The sequence below is a fragment of the Hippocampus bargibanti genome, linkage group LG04, assembly GCF_051943395.1.
Source record: "Hippocampus bargibanti isolate YZ-2025 linkage group LG04, ASM5194339v1, whole genome shotgun sequence".
In the NCBI taxonomy this organism is placed as follows: Eukaryota; Metazoa; Chordata; class Actinopteri; order Syngnathiformes; family Syngnathidae; genus Hippocampus; species Hippocampus bargibanti.
In genome coordinates this window covers 3724956-3740901 of record NC_142737.1, presented here as the reverse complement: position 1 = coordinate 3740901, position 15946 = coordinate 3724956, and the positions used below count along the sequence as shown (strand labels likewise).

General features: G+C 38.4%; 1 protein-coding gene and 1 long non-coding RNA gene across 4 annotated transcripts in view; one reads left to right on the top strand and one right to left on the bottom strand.

The window, feature by feature from the left end:
* The window catches only part of LOC148898750 (uncharacterized), a 60073-nt gene that overhangs the window by 11038 nt on the left and 33089 nt on the right, over window positions 1-15946 (top strand). For all 3 annotated transcript variants that reach the window (XM_088993586.1, XM_088993585.1, XM_088993587.1), the window contains 7 exons: window positions 2434-2487; window positions 5805-5858; window positions 7043-7096; window positions 12445-12489; window positions 14211-14264; window positions 15052-15096; window positions 15406-15459. In XM_088993586.1, the coding sequence (XP_088849712.1) occupies window positions 2434-2487; window positions 5805-5858; window positions 7043-7096; window positions 12445-12489; window positions 14211-14264; window positions 15052-15096; window positions 15406-15459 (360 nt within the window). The remainder of the gene's footprint in view (window positions 1-2433; window positions 2488-5804; window positions 5859-7042; window positions 7097-12444; window positions 12490-14210; window positions 14265-15051; window positions 15097-15405; window positions 15460-15946) is intronic.
* LOC148898751 (uncharacterized) overlaps window positions 1-15946 on the bottom strand; it is a 41907-nt gene that overhangs the window by 14060 nt on the left and 11901 nt on the right. Inside the window, exons 4-6 of the long non-coding RNA XR_016114630.1 lie at window positions 15385-15480; window positions 14156-14280; window positions 609-742 (exon numbers count right to left, since the gene is read on the bottom strand). This is a non-coding gene — a long non-coding RNA (uncharacterized LOC148898751). The remainder of the gene's footprint in view (window positions 1-608; window positions 743-14155; window positions 14281-15384; window positions 15481-15946) is intronic.

The following is a 15946-nucleotide window of genomic DNA, read 5'->3' as shown; positions in this document are numbered from 1 at the left end:
GCTCCTTGAGACACTTTATGCAAAAAGCTATCCATTCCATCAAACCATCAACGACCATCACAAAGGTAAATAAAACGACTTTATTATACAATACAGTGTATTTCTTTAATTACAATACAATAGCACATTCATTATACAAAAAAACACGGTATATTCTGTGTAGTTTTAAGGCTTATTTAGTTGAAAATTATGTTTTATGGGGACCTGGGAACGGATTATTCTTATTTTAATGGTTTCCTATGGTAAATTAATGTTTGGAATACACAATTTTCACCTTACACACTTTCTGGGAACCAATTCAGTTCGTAAGCCAAGGTATCACTTCAGTTCAAAATGAAGTGGTTAGGGGCCAAATATTAGCGCGGGTCTGTGGAAAATAAAAGGCTGGACGTGTTATATCCATTTGTTAAAAATCATCGGATTATATTAAGCACAGTCAAGGTGTTCACGGGCCTGGTGTGTGCTAATGGCCCATAAAAACAGTAGTCCCTCCTGGAAAAAAAAAATCATTGCCACACATAGTAAACGCCCTAACGGGTTCGGATTGCAGGTGCCTTTCGTCTAATGGTGTCAGGTGTGTGTATATGTGTGTATGAGTATTTGGTTACCTGTAGGCATGCGTGTTTCACACTTTCCATTGCAAGTTTGGCCTTTTGTCATCAGGAGGAGGCGATTCTTATCTGCCGATAATGCCTTCCATACGTTTTAATCCAGTGCATTAAAAACAAAGGTGAGGGATTCACTGAAACAAAACAACAAAAAGAAGGAAATGTGTAGATTAGCTTCTGTTAAGTGTCTCCATATGTCCGGCGTTTGCAATGGGGAACATTGTTGAGGGGGATGTAAAGTCAGGAGGTTCTTTTTGACTTCCATGACTTCTCCCCCACATGCTGACAAGCGGATTGGGATAAAACACAGAGATGTGGAAAGGATCACCCAGGTGGAATCTGATCCTTTTCTTTCACCTCCGGTGGAGGCCCCCCGACCGACTGTCACAGAACGGGCAGAAGATACAGTGGCTTCCTGTTCAGGGCCTTTGACTATTTGAATGATTTTATCATCTCAGCGATTCTTGAACACCAGGGTCCCTCTTTTGGTTCTTTGTTTTTCCAACTGGCCCCCTTCTTTGTAGCTTTGCATGAATTTATGATCCCATCAAGGTTAAAATGTATTTTCACATCTGCCCACCTGGTCTGAGTGGCTTTTTGTTCAAACATTTGGCGTGGATTTTGCTCAAAGAATTACAACCTTTTAAATCGCACGCAGACGGTTTGTAGCGGGGGCGATACGATGTGATGGATGAGTGGCCTTCGCATCGTGGGACCCCGTTTAGCAGTTGGGAAAAAAAAGTGCAAGAGAAAGGAAAATAACCGTTGGGTTACGTGCGGAGGCAGGAGAGACACGCGGGAGAAACATGAGGCCTAGCAGAGCACCCAGATACAAACAATGGGCCTCGGGGGCCGTGACCCGGACCTCATCAGAATCAGAATCCTCTTTATTGCCAAGTATGTAGAACACACAAGGAATTTGTTTCCGGTAGAACACGCTGCACTAGTATCAACTAGTATCAGTAGTAGTAGTAGTAGCATATACCCGTTGCAAAAGGAAAGAATATATATACATATACGCACACGTGTTAGTAGTCATATAGTCAAACTTTAAGGGCCATTCTGGGATACCTCTCATTCCTTCTAAACATTTTCTCCATTGGAAATAATGAAGACAAGAATAGAACATGTCAGTTTTGATCATAAAAGTTTTTTTTTTTAAACGGGTTAAGTAATATCTGATTTCACATCTGACATTGCGATAATATTCTAAAATCCATATCCTGTTTGACCCTGTTAGCTAGCGCTTGGCTAGGCTACGCATTTCGTCAAATATTGGAAACTGTTGACATGCTTGGATTGGATATGCCTTTATTCGCCTTTCAAAACTCTCAAAGACACTTCAGACAGACATAGATAGATAGATAGATAGATAGATAGATAGATAGATAGATAGATAGATAGATAGATAGATAGATAGATAGATAGATAGATAGATAGATAGATAGATAGATAGATAGATAGAGATAGAGATAGAGATAGAGATAGAGATAGAGATATACATACATACATACATACATACATACATACATACATACATACATACATACATACATACATACATACATACATACATACATACATACATACATACATACATACATACATACATACATAGATAGATAGATAGATAGATAGATAGATAGATAGATAGATAGATAGATAGATAGATAGATAGAAAGAAAAATGCTTAGTCTAGCTTAGCGCTAGCTAAGAGGGTCAAACAGGATATGGATTTTAGGTTTATGTATAGACATAACTATATATCCATCTATCAATCGATCGATCGATCAACAGACTTTTCTAATCACTTTTCTGGTTTCAGGGTCCTGTTGGCCCACATGGAAACCCCGGTCGACCCGGACCACCTGGATTGAAGGTACGGTATTGATGAGCTAACAGTTTAATGTCCTATTTTTTTATGACTACAGCCGCAGAAACCCATTTAATGTCATCAGACACTCCTGCCCAAATTGCAGAGGAATCGACATTGTACCCTGGGGAACTTCATTCTAATCACTAACAGTCAGTCCAATGCATAACCAATTAGCTCGCTTCAGCAGCGAAACATTTCCAGTTCATCATCACCAAAAACACGCAATAGGCGGAAAATCGATGAAGCCAATCCATCACGACCACATTTTTCTTAACTCCACATGACAAAACGCATGTTGAATTCATTAAAAATGGTGCCAAGCAAAGCCTTTCAAAGTCCATGTCATGATTTTTTTTTTTTTCATATGCGAACAAAAAAGGCGTCTGACGATACAATGAAGCTACTGTTTTGATGATCGTTAGTTCACATGTATTCTTTATGGTACTCTTTGGATCCGTTTAATCTTATTAACTCATTCACGATGTACAAAGAAATGTGTCCACTCCAGTGCCAGTGTTTTTGTCACCATTTCACCATCACCACCAATACATTTCATTTATAAGCACCTTTCAAAACTCTCAAGGTCACTTTACAGTCACAGGATAAGCTTTTCTGTGGGTGAGCAGCGGCATCCACACGCGCCAGCGTTCACTCAACCCGGAATACAGTGATACCTTGGCTTACGAATTTAATTGGTTCCCAGACAGAGTGTGTAAGGTGAAAAGTGTATCCCAAAAAATTAATTTCCCATTGGAAACCATTAAAATGAGAATAATCCGTTCCCAGGTCCCCATAAAACATAATTTTCTACTTTCTAAGCCTTAAAACTGAACAAAATATACATTATTTTATGTATAATAAATGTGCTATGGTATTATAATTAAAGAAATCAACTGTACTGTATCATAAAGTCGTTTTATTTACCTTTGGGATGGTCGTTGGTGGCTTGATGGAATGGAGTGGCCCTTCAAGGTGCTTTCTCCGTGATAATTGTATCTAGTTCCTCATCAACCCAGGTAAACAGAACGTTTACTTGGGTTGCTAGCTTTTTGCATCAAGTGTACAGATGGCTTGTGCGGGTTGTTTGTCAAGCCTGATTGATGGGATATTTTAACCTTGCAGTCTACACTCTGCCTTTGAACTATCAAAGTTGAAACTCTCTCACTGTCGTCTGCCTGTCTCTTTAATGTTTAAACCACCCACCTTCACAGCTGCGTTCTTGAGCAATCATTCGGCTTTATCTGAAGACTGGGGGCGGGAATTAGAGGACAAAAAAAGAGGTTTTTTTTTAGAAGAACGGCCTCGTTCGCGAATGACACATCACTCATTGAGGCAGCTCCGTGTACGAAAAAGTTTGTATGCCAAGGTAAAATTTTCATAAATGTAACGTTCGTAAACCGAAAAGTTCGTAAGCCAAAGGGTTCGTAAACCGAGGCTTCACTGTATTACTATTTATCGGAGAAAAACCAAAACCTGAACAAATTCGGGAATGGCGCTCCATGTTACACTTTTCAATTCCGAATAAATTCGGGAATGATAGCGAATGAGTTAAGGTTAAATCCTTCACGCTGAGCAACTTTTCTCCCCCTCTTAAAAAGCCTTTTGTTTCTTTTCGGGAAAAGCGAGCCACCTCGAGTGGCCGCAGACTCATTTACAATTGCTTGACATCAGCATGCTTTGCAGCTTGGATTTGTTAAGAAAGCAGTTTGCTCAGAATAATATGTCAAACTGATGTCACGGTGGCGAAAGGGGGGTTGTATGTTACACTTTCCTGGAATGAGAGGTGTTTTGATGTCAGGTACATTGATTAAACGGCGCTGGTTTTCCACCGCTTATGCCACCGTGGTCAATCAACGCATGCCATAACTCATCGCGTGGTCCAACCGCTGACTCCGCAACTCAAGAGTAAATGATGAGCTAGCCGAGGTTTGTTTTGCGAATGTTATCTGATCTGGATGCAACGATGATGAATTGTGGCAAGGTGATGTTTAGTCACTCACTACGATGAACCATCTGACCGTTTACATCTGACGCGGAAAAGAAATGGAGATAAATAACGGTAAAATTGCAGTGAGGCGTTTGAAAATAAATCACGGCGTTTTGCGCGGAAATCTTTATACGATTCAGTTAGCGAAAATAAAATAAAATAAACAAAAACATTATGTATGTACAGTACAGTATGTTGTTTCTTTTGGCTGGAGATCTGCTTCCTGTAATCAAGCCGGAGAAAATTCTCACTGACGTTTTCATGGCCAAATCTTGGCTGATACGGACAATGGAAAGGAAGCGATACAGAGTTGGTGTCAATTTGTTCCATCTTTGATTAGGGTGCTTGGTTATGAGACGCCATATGTACGACTTGAAAAATGAAGACGGCCAAACCTCGGTTTTTGACCATAATTCGTTCCAGAAACCTGTTGGAAAACTGAATTCGTCAAAAACCGAAACATTAACCATTATAATCAATGTTATCAATGTCTGATTTTTTTTAATCATGATTGAACAATACAAATACAGTAAAGTCTCGTTATATCGATATTCAAGGGAGTCCGAAAAAATATCGATATAACCAGGACTATCGATATATCCGACCCTGTTTGCATGTAATTTTCTCCGTGCGTGCATAGAAATAGTATCGATATAACCGGGACTATCGATATATCCGATATCGATATAACGAGACTTTACTGTAGAACGCATGCTCAAAATGGAAGATTACGTCGGTCACAATGTGACTCGAAACAAGGAAGTGACATATCAGTAAGCGGAGGGGAGTCGAGTGGTGTATTCAAGTGCACTCAGTTTAGTCGAGAACCCCTTTTTGGTTGTAAACCCAGACATAAAAAAAAACACATTTTGGTTGAAAACCAAATTGGTCGAGAACTGAGACAATCGAAAACCGATATTTGACCGTATAATAATATACAAGACCTCCCCCTACCACCCAGCACCCCACATCTAAGCAAGTGGCGTCAATTCTTCCCCATGGATCTCTTACAGTAGAAACGTACAAGCTGTTTTCTCCCTTTGGGCCGATTAGACGCCATACGCTGACTCAGAATGCACCGAGTAGTCCCACAGCCCAAAAAGGGAGAAGAATGTTACGCAGTCGCTCCTTGAAACCTCCTTGGTGTAAACCGAGTTCCTGGAGGGCATAAATGGCCCGCACGCTCGTGTAAATACACCAAAAAGAAGGATGACCTCATTACTTGCTGATAGCGTGAATGCAAACAGTGTCTCGGGACTTTGGGAGTGAGTGAGCGAGCGAGTGAGCGCTTTAGCAGGACACTGTCGAAAATGACTCACTTTTTCTCTTCCAGGGAGAAAAGGGGGATCCTGGTTTGTCTCTTGGGGAAGCCCCGGAAGGACAAAAAGTACGTTGAGCCTTCAATAGAGATTGTTCAACATCGAGCAGCAGACTGTCATTTTTTTTTCTTGAACTGCAAAAAGCTCACTAGCTTGAAAATTAGCATTTAAGGAGAGCATGAAACTGCTTAGCAACAAACCGATGTTTGGTGCAATCACTTATTTTGCCTTAATTTATTTGTGTATTTATTCGTGTATTTAATTATGTATTTATTTATGTTTGTGTTGATTCATTAATAATTATTTATTTGATTTTTATATATTTTTTTTAAATCAACTAGCTCTAAATGCTAATATTGCAATGCTACTTTCTCATATATATCATCAAATTTACGTCCCCTAAAATATATTAGGCTTCTTCACAGTAAAATATACGGCAGTATAAGACCCACTGAAAAAGCAACTAAAACATGTCTGCCATCTAGAGGTTCAGTTTGATATTACAACAAAGTTGGCACCCCCGGATTCATACCAATAGAGATTTTTACAATGTAATTTTTAGATTTTTTTTTTTTAATTTAACTGGATTAAAAAAAACAACGTTATTTTCTCACTTTTTTTTGAAAAGTGGAATGTAAATGCTTATTTTAATCATTCACTGCAGCGCAGAATCCGATTAATTGCTAAAAAAAAAAAGGAAAAAAACATTGATCTCTTTGTGATCAGTTATTTCAACAATTAGCATTTGGACGAGACCCTTAGAATTGTATAAATAAATACATACATATATCCATAAATAAAAAATAAATAAATACATTATAAATTAATACATTATAAACAAATAAATAAATAAATACATTGAGAAATAAATATACATATAACCAAATCAATAAATAAATTATACATAAATAAATATACACACATTATAAATTAATACAATATTAATAAATAAATACACAAAAATAAATAAATAAATAAACATTATAAATTAATACACTATAAATACATAAACAGATATAAATAAATAAACATATAAATAAATAAATAACTAAATAAATAAATGATACATAAATAAACATTATAAATAAACACACAGATAAATAAATAAATAAATAAACAGGGATACTCAAAAATGGATACTCATCGATCTCATATTAATTCGATGTGGGGCATACATTCTTTATCCTCCACAAAGAGGGGCCACTATTTTTTGCAGCTGGCTTTGAATATGTGACCCACTTTGTTCTTGCAGGGAGAGCCTGGTGCTAAAGGCCACGTAGGACCGCCTGGCCAATCTGGGCGAAAGGTAAGACGCATCTGTTTTGTCTCACAATCTGTTTAGCTTTGTGCAAGCAGGAAGGCATCTGTAACTTGTTACAGGAACCGTATGTGTTATATTGTGTCTTTTCAGCAGACATCTGATTAACAAGCTTTCTACACCTCCTCCCTTAACCCTGATCAGATTTGGAATGACTATTTCAGAGCCCCAAAAAAAATGTTGTTAGGCTGTAGCTTGGAACGTGCAGCATCCAGCAATGTACCTGTGTTCTGGATTCACTGTAATTTGGACATCTGCGAGTCTGATATAGAGGTCACCGTGTGATAGGCGCTTCATTTGACTCACTGACATTCGCATGCACTCCCCTCAAAATAAGTTGTCGGTCCAATTTTAGTACGCTAGCGTGTGATACTAAACGTGCTACGTGTCAACCTGTCACAACGATGATGGTGAGCAGTGAACTCTTCTGCTCAAGACCTTGTGCTTTGGATTGTAGCCTTGGCCTCTTCCCGAAACCCCGGAATTCTGCTTTCTGTTATCCCACAGCCTCAGTCATTGTCAATACGACCCCCAAGTTATCCATTGATTTGTTTCCCAAACGGATAGAAAGGAAATTGTAAACAACTGACTTGTGTTGAGGTGCGCTACAGTCACAGACAGTCAGTGTTTTATGGAATGGTCAGGATTCAAATCTATATTGGAGTGGTATTATTATTACGAGATAATTACGGTAATAGACAATGAAAAACTATGCCTTGGAAATTCTTTGTCAAAATATTGATAACCATGGTCGTCATGGGGCTTGGTTGCTAGCTAGCTCGAAATCTACCTAGCTCGGTCGCTAGCTAGCTCGATCTCTAACTAGCTCGATCTCTAACTAGCTCGGTCGCTAGCGAGTTCGTCGCTTGCTAGCTCAATCTCTAGCTAGCTCGGTCGCTTGCTAACTTGGTCGCTACATAGCTCGATAGATGAACATGTCATTTCACTAGTTTGATTTGCTTTCGCGGGCCAAATAAAATGAAGTGGCAGGCCAGATTTAGCCCCGAGCCTTAACTTTGACACCGGTAATGTAAAGGATTAGTCAGATAGCTGAATAGAAAGAGAGCTCACTACCTTGATCTCTAGCTAGCTCGGTGGCTAGCTAGCTTGATTGCTAGCTAGCTCTATTGCTAGCTAGCTAGCTTGGTCGCTATCTAGCTAGCTCGGTGGATTGCTAAATTGGTCGCTAGCTAGCTCGATAGATGAGTTAACTTTCTATCTATTTGTCTTACTATTCTATCCGAGTTACTTCCGGGTTGAGAGAACGCTGGCGCATGTGGCTGCCGCTGCTCACCCACAGAAAAACTTATCCTGTGACTGTAAAGTGACCTTGAGAATTTTGAAAGGCGCTTAAAAATGAAATGTATTATTATTATTATTATTATATTTCAATACAAAAAGCTGAACAAGATATCTAGGCACAATGCATATATTCTTTATCCTCTGCAAAAAAATGGTCAACTAATATCGTGGCTTGCTGAAATGAGGACTGGCTCTTTTTTATGCCTGTATTGAACTGCCTGACTGTGGCCATTGAATCGAATACATTCGGGAATGGCAATGAATGAGTTAATGTGGATTTTTAGAAACAGCAAGAAAACCATATTGGGCTTGTGAGTGCCAAAATTGTTGACATTCATCTGGGGGTATCGTCTTACTTCGGAGGAATCCGCCCTAAATGTATTTACTTGTGCAGCCAGAATATGTCCTGAGATCTACAGCGAATACTGACTGATTAAATTTGATTGAAATTGCATTTAAAAAATAATCGCCCTGATTCCTTATCGATACATCAAAAAGGTCACAAAAAGGTTAACAAGTCTGTCGGAAACGCACAGTCGCATGACATGAATCATCGAAGATATCATAATGTGTTATGCAATCAGATACTGCTGTAGACTGTAACCCCTTCCCCCCCAAAAAATATTATTTTCTTTCCTCATGAGTCAGAGAACATGTAGTCATGGGAAAACGCTGACCGTTTATAGTAATCTCTCTAGCAGGGCGTTGTCTGACAGTCTGGCTCAAGTCCGGACACATCTGGGTTAAACTTTGTCACATGCGATAAATCTGAAACTGTGAATCGTGTATTCAAATTCACCTTTTGCATCCAGTGAATAATCCAACGGAGGGAGCCAGAAAGGAAACGAAAAAAAAAAAAAAAATACTCAGTATACAGTAAGTCTCGTTATATCGATATTCAAGAGAGTCCGAAAAAATATCGATATAACCGGGACTATCGATATATCCGACCCTGTTTGCATGTAATTTTCTCCGTGCGTGCATAGAAATAGTATCGATATAACCGGGACTATCGATATATCCGATATCGATATAACGAGACTTTACTGTATTATATTTACATGTCGCAAACATTCTAGGACAGGATGTCAACGTCATTTTCTGCCGCGGGCCACATTGTAGTAATGGGTTCCTCTCGAAGGGCGTTATGAATTTGGGGAAGCCATTCGAATGTTTAATCCCCTCCACATATTACATATCGAACGCACAACAAATTCATGAATAACTACTTTTCAAATCTGAAGTCAAGAATAATGACCGTTATTGTGGTTTACATCCAAAAATATGAAATTGTGGTTTTTTTTAGCAACCATCATGGAATTTCACAAGTTTGATTTGCTATAGCGGGCCGAAAAAAATGATGTGGCGGGCCAGATTTGGCCCCCGGGCCTTGAATTTGACACATGTCTCCATACATGAAAACACTTGAAGCTCAATTGTCTGTTGTCAATACGAGAAGTATCAAACTCATTTTTGTCACGGGCCACATTGCAGTTCCAGTTCCCCCTGGAGGCCCGTTACAATTATATTTTTGGGGAGAAATTATAGTATATAAATGGTGAATCACCTCCACATGTTGCATACACAGCCAGCAACAAATTGATAAATAACTACTACCATAGGAAACCATTAAAATCAGAATAATCCGTTCCCGGGCCCCCATAAAATGTAATTTTCAACGAAATAAGCCTTAAAACTACACACAAAATACCTTATTTTATGTATAAAAAAATGTCCTATGGTATTGTAATTAAAGAAATAAACTGTACAGTATAATAAAGTCGTTTTATTTACCTTTGTGATGGTCGTTGATGGCTTGATGGAATGGATAACTTTTTGCATAGTGTCTCAAGGAGCTCTGGGTTGTACATCTTAGCACAGTCAGCAACAAATTGATAAATAACGACTGTATTTTCCGTTGTATAAGGTGCACCCAAAAGCCTTGACTTTCTTTCAAAAGATGACCCTACGCCTTATACGCAAGTGCGCCTTACAAGTGAAGTCATATTGAGCCACAACAGGTCTCAAAACTACTGTCAGTGGCCACAAACTCCATTTCCTCCCTGTAGAAGAAGTAGTGCGTAACACCAGCTTCTAATATAGCACCTTATAATGGTGTGTGCGTTATATTTAGAAAACGTTTTTATATTTACATATTATATTTGGCCTTTTTTTTCCTGTAGCTACGGTCACATTATGCATTAGTGAATATTATGACGGAGAATAAGAACATTCTAACATTTTGTATTAATAATTACAGTAAAGTCTCGTTATATCGATATTCAAGGGAGTACGAAAAAATATCGATATAACCGGGACTATCGATATATCCGACCCTGTTTGCATGTAATTTTCTCCGTGCGTGCATAGAAATAGTATCGATATAACCGGGACTATCGATATATCTGATATCGATATAACGAGACTTTACTGTAATTTTAAATGGATTGCACAAAAAGTTGACTACAAATGAGACTTGAACAAGTGAGAATGTACTTTCGTCTGAATTTGACAAACGAAGCAGCATATGTTAGCACATAGCTAGCTCGTTCCTTCATGCAGTCTTTTTATTTGGTGTGAAAAGGAATCATTTTGCCGGGATATTCCGTGTTTCTTTTTTTTTTTTTTTGAGAACATAAAATGTCAATGATGTTTTGCCCCCCTCCGGCCTTCAAAAAGCCTGCGCACAGTGAAATGCAATGTGTCATCACAATCAATCCAATACATTACGAGTTTATTGTCCCCCAAACTCCTTCCACAACAAAAATGACACTCTGATTCCACCACTTGGCAGAAGTCACGCTCAGTAAAAACGATGACATCCTGCAATTTCCCTGACATCTTTTTGCCGATTCTTTTTTTAATCTATTTGGCCGACCGGCTGTCTCTGTGCCAGAGAAAACCTCCTTGGGCTCTCCAGAGAATCTAAAGGTTGCCTGGGAGACAGTCAGCGCTGTAAAGTGACACTTGTGTGGAGTATTAGGAGCTGTGGGCTGCTGTGATTTTTTTTCTCCTTATCTCGCCAGCTGAGTATGGTGAAGCGCTGGAAAAGAAGCACTTTATAAATCATTGTTTGTGGTGAAATAGCACGCTCGCAAATGTAATTTGCTGAGAATGCATTCAAAGCTCTTGTTTTTTGCCGACTACTGTATTTTCCGGTGTATAAAGCGCACCCCCAATGAATGGTGTATTTTGGGACTTTTTCCATATATATTAGGCGCACCGGAGTATAAGGCGCACCTTCAATGAATGAAAAAAAGTTTTCCAATTATCATATATAAATAGATAAGAAGGTTTTCGAAATATAAGGCACACCACATTATAAAGTGCTACCGTAAAAGCTGCAGGGTCATCTTTTGAAGAAAATTCAGGCTCAGATTACGACCGCTTTAGCTCACGAAATTTTCGATTTACGAACGTTAAATTTTATGGGGAACTGATTATTCTCATTTTAATGGTTTCCTATGGGAAAATAATGTTTGGAATACACACTTTTCACCTTACACACACTTTCTGGGAACCAATTAATTTCGTAAACCAAGGTATCACTCTACACTGGAAAATACGGTTCGGATTCCTCAATACTTCAGTCGATCAATAATTTTGTCAAATTCAAATATGTCGCAAGAGTGGAGACACACAATATGAATTTGCAATGAATCTGATTTGGAAATGTTGAACCGGGAAAGAAACTCGGTTGGTGTTGAATGGTAAAAATATGATAATATTTATATAATATAAAATAACGATAAATGAAAACGATTAATGCGATTGACTACTTTTCTATTGTTTGAAGACAGGAACGCAGGAACACAATTAGCTTGAAATTCCGTCCAAGTGCAAACGGCTCACTGAGTCAATGTAGAAAGTCATATCAGTGAATATTTCATTGACCGGGCTCTGCTCATTTTATCAGGAAGTAGCAACATTGGGAAATTCCAAAGCGCATAGCTCACTTACATACCGCTGGACTCAATTTCTTACCAATTATTTAATTAATGTATTTATTTTGTTTTCCGGGGGGTTGTCAACAGGGTCAACGGGGTCATCCTGGCCCTGCTGGTCTGCCTGGAGAACCAGTGAGTATTTCTTTTTCCTTGTTATTTTCCTGTGTACACATTGTGATTTTTTAACACATTCACTCCCAGACAATGTGAAAAAAAATGTGAGAGAGAGAGCGAGAGAGAGAAACTGAGAGAGAGAGAGAGAGAGAGAGAGAGAGAGAGAGAGAGAGAGAGAGAGAGAGAGAGAGAGAGAGAGAGAGAGAGAGAGAGAGAGAGAGAGAGAGAGAGAGAGAGAGAGAGAGAGAGAGAGAGAGAGAGAGAGAGAGAGAGAGAGAGAGAGAGAGAGAGAGGCTGCTGGCAAACACACAAGTGGGCTATAAATGCATCGGATACCGGAGGCTAAGTTGATGCTCTCCCACACTCCCAAATCTTGAGCAATCTCCCCGCTAATTAGCTTCCTTCCTTCCTGCAAGCTTTGGATGCACACGTGAGCGACACGCTGACGCCTTTGAATTTGCCAGCCATGAAAAATGGGAAAAACCTTGCTTTTAAATCACCACAAAAACAATTATAATTCATTAAAATCATAATAATAATAATCATCATCATCATCATCATCATAAAACCTTTATTCATCCCACAATGGGGAAATTTTCAGTCCACAGCAATTTGAATTTACAATACAAGTGTTCAGTTTTTATAATAATAATAATAATATTTATTAATAATAATAATAATAATACCACTACTACTCCTACTCACACTAATACGACTACTACAATACATATTGTTTTATATAGTAGTACCACTCCAAATAATCATAAATCTCTTAATATTGATCATATTAATAACATGAATAATATTAATACTATTACAAATATTAATAGTAATAATAATATTAGGAATATTAATAGTACCACCATCACTACTACTCCACTACAATACAATACAATAGAATACAATACATATTGATTTTTATAGTACTACTCCTACAAATAATACAACTATTATTATTATCAATAATAATAATAATACCATCACTACTACTAATACTACTACTACAATACAGATTGATTTATATAGTACTACTATTACAAATAATAAAAGTAGCAATATTAATAATATTATTATTAACAATAATAATAATAATTACAATAGTTGTTATAATAATCAAAATACTACAACTACTACAACTAATAAAAAATAAAATACTACTACTACTACTACTAATAATAATAATAATAGTGACCAAAATGGCATCCTGACCCTCCCTAGGAAGAATTTGATTTTTAAATATGATGTAATTTTTTGACTAGGGTGATGAGCGATGATCACATTCCTTATTTTTATTTAAACAATGAATGGTTTATTGTACCAAAAAATGCCTTCAGTTGTTGTTGTTTTTTTATAACATCATACAAAATGTTTTTATTGCACATAAATGACTTTGCTCCAGCAGAACTTGTGGCTATTGAATAAGGAAACATTTTGAACTGAGTAAACGGAACAGCCTGTTTTTTTGGATTCTCCATAAAATAATCTTTGGAAGTTTGCAATTCCTTTTCAACAAGATTCCCAAGTGGATTTGCTGTGGAGAATTCCAGCTCATTGATGGGGAATATTTGAATTTTAATTTCTCAAGTAATCATCACAAATAATCTGTACATACCACAGATGACCCATTACCGCAACAAAATGTATTTCCAATTCAAAACACAAGCGCACGTTAAATAAGACTTACCTTCTTCCTGGTGCCACTTTTGCGCTGATCTCTCTTTCATTCCTTTTCTCCCAAGGGTACACGGGGAGAAGATGGAAGCCCCGGGGTCAAAGGTTATCCTGGCAGGCAGGTGCAGTGAATCTAGTCTTGCAGGGTTGGTTGACCAGGGCCACACAGAAAAAAAATCATCATTGTCATTGTTTCACACAGATATACACATACATGCATACACACACATTCCTGTTACGTTTTTTTGTGAGGTCCAGATATGGAGTGAGGACCACCTTTTCTGATAGGTTTAGAAAAAGTTGTTACACTTGAACACGAGATGTCCCCCTAACTACATTTCCCACTTCAACTTTTCAAAAAAAAAAAAAAAAAAAAAGCAATAAAAAGCTAGCTAGCTTTCTATCCAAGTTACGTCCTGGTTGAGTGAACACTGGCGCGTGTGCCTGCCGCTGCTCACCCACAGAAAAAAATATCCTGTGATTGTAAAGTGACCTTGAGAGTTTTGAAAGGCGCTGAGAAATCAAATGGATGATTATTATTATTAATAAAAAGTAGACTTCAAACTGAAATAACAGCAGGAGTGAGGTATCTGAATGGGCACATTCAGAGACCTCACTCATGTAGTGAATTTGGTTAAAATATCGTTTTACTTTTTTATTTTTTATTTTTTGGTTGGTTGATTCAGTTGATATTTCAAACCAGTTTTTGGTATGAACTTTTTCCTCTCATTAACACCTGCAATTACACAGCAAACATTTTGTATCTTAATTGTAAAATTATTGTAAAAGTATACTACAGTAAAGCAGCGACTTCCCTGAAAACGTATTCATCAACTGGAATATTAAATTGAAAATTCCGATAGTTGGATTCACAAACACACTTTGTGATCTATTTTTTTGTCCATTCAGGGTTTACCTGGGCCGATAGGTGATCCGGGGCCAAAGGGAATCAAGGTGAGTTCAATGCTAGTATCAAACAGACGACTCATGAAATTGTCACAGAATTTGCGTGGATGCACCAGGATAGATTTGAATGAGGTTTTTGTGTAACATCTTTTTCTCTACCGAGCAGGTCGGACGCAAAGGTCATCGGAGATTCTTGACGCGAGGGTATGTGCCCTTGGACTACATCGTGGAAGCCAGCACCATGCAGTCCATGGGCATATACACTGGCCTCAAGGCCCCGCTCGTCTTGAACAGCGTCTAAAACAAAATTCCGGGCCAAAAGATGCATTTCCTTACTTGTGACGTTAATCTCTTCAGGGGAACATCGGCATCCCGGGGCTCTTTGGCCTGCCTGGTCTTGATGGCGAGAGAGTGAGTGTCTGTGAGATTGCTCTGAAAGAGCCAAGAGATTAAATTCGTTAGCCCCCGTATGATCTATTTTCCGGTGTACAGTGATACCTCAGTTTACGAACCCCTTGGCTTACGAACTTTTCGGTTTACGAACGTTAAATGTATGAATATTTTACCTTGGCATACGAACTATTTTTCAGGATACACACAGAGCTGCCACAATGAGTGATGTGTCGTTCACGAACGAGCCCGTTCTCCTAACAAGAATATGGCAGCCGACTGTTTTTGTCCTCTATTCCCCGCCCCCAGTCTTCGGTTAAAGCCACGTCATTGGTCAAGAACGCAGCACTGAGGGGATGTGGTTTAAACATTAAAGAGACAGGCAGACGACAGTGAGAGAATTTCAACTTTGATGGTTCAAAGGCAGAGTGTAGACTGCAAGGTTAAAATATTCCATCAATCAAGCTTCACAAACAACCCGCACAAGCCATCTGTACACTTGATGCAA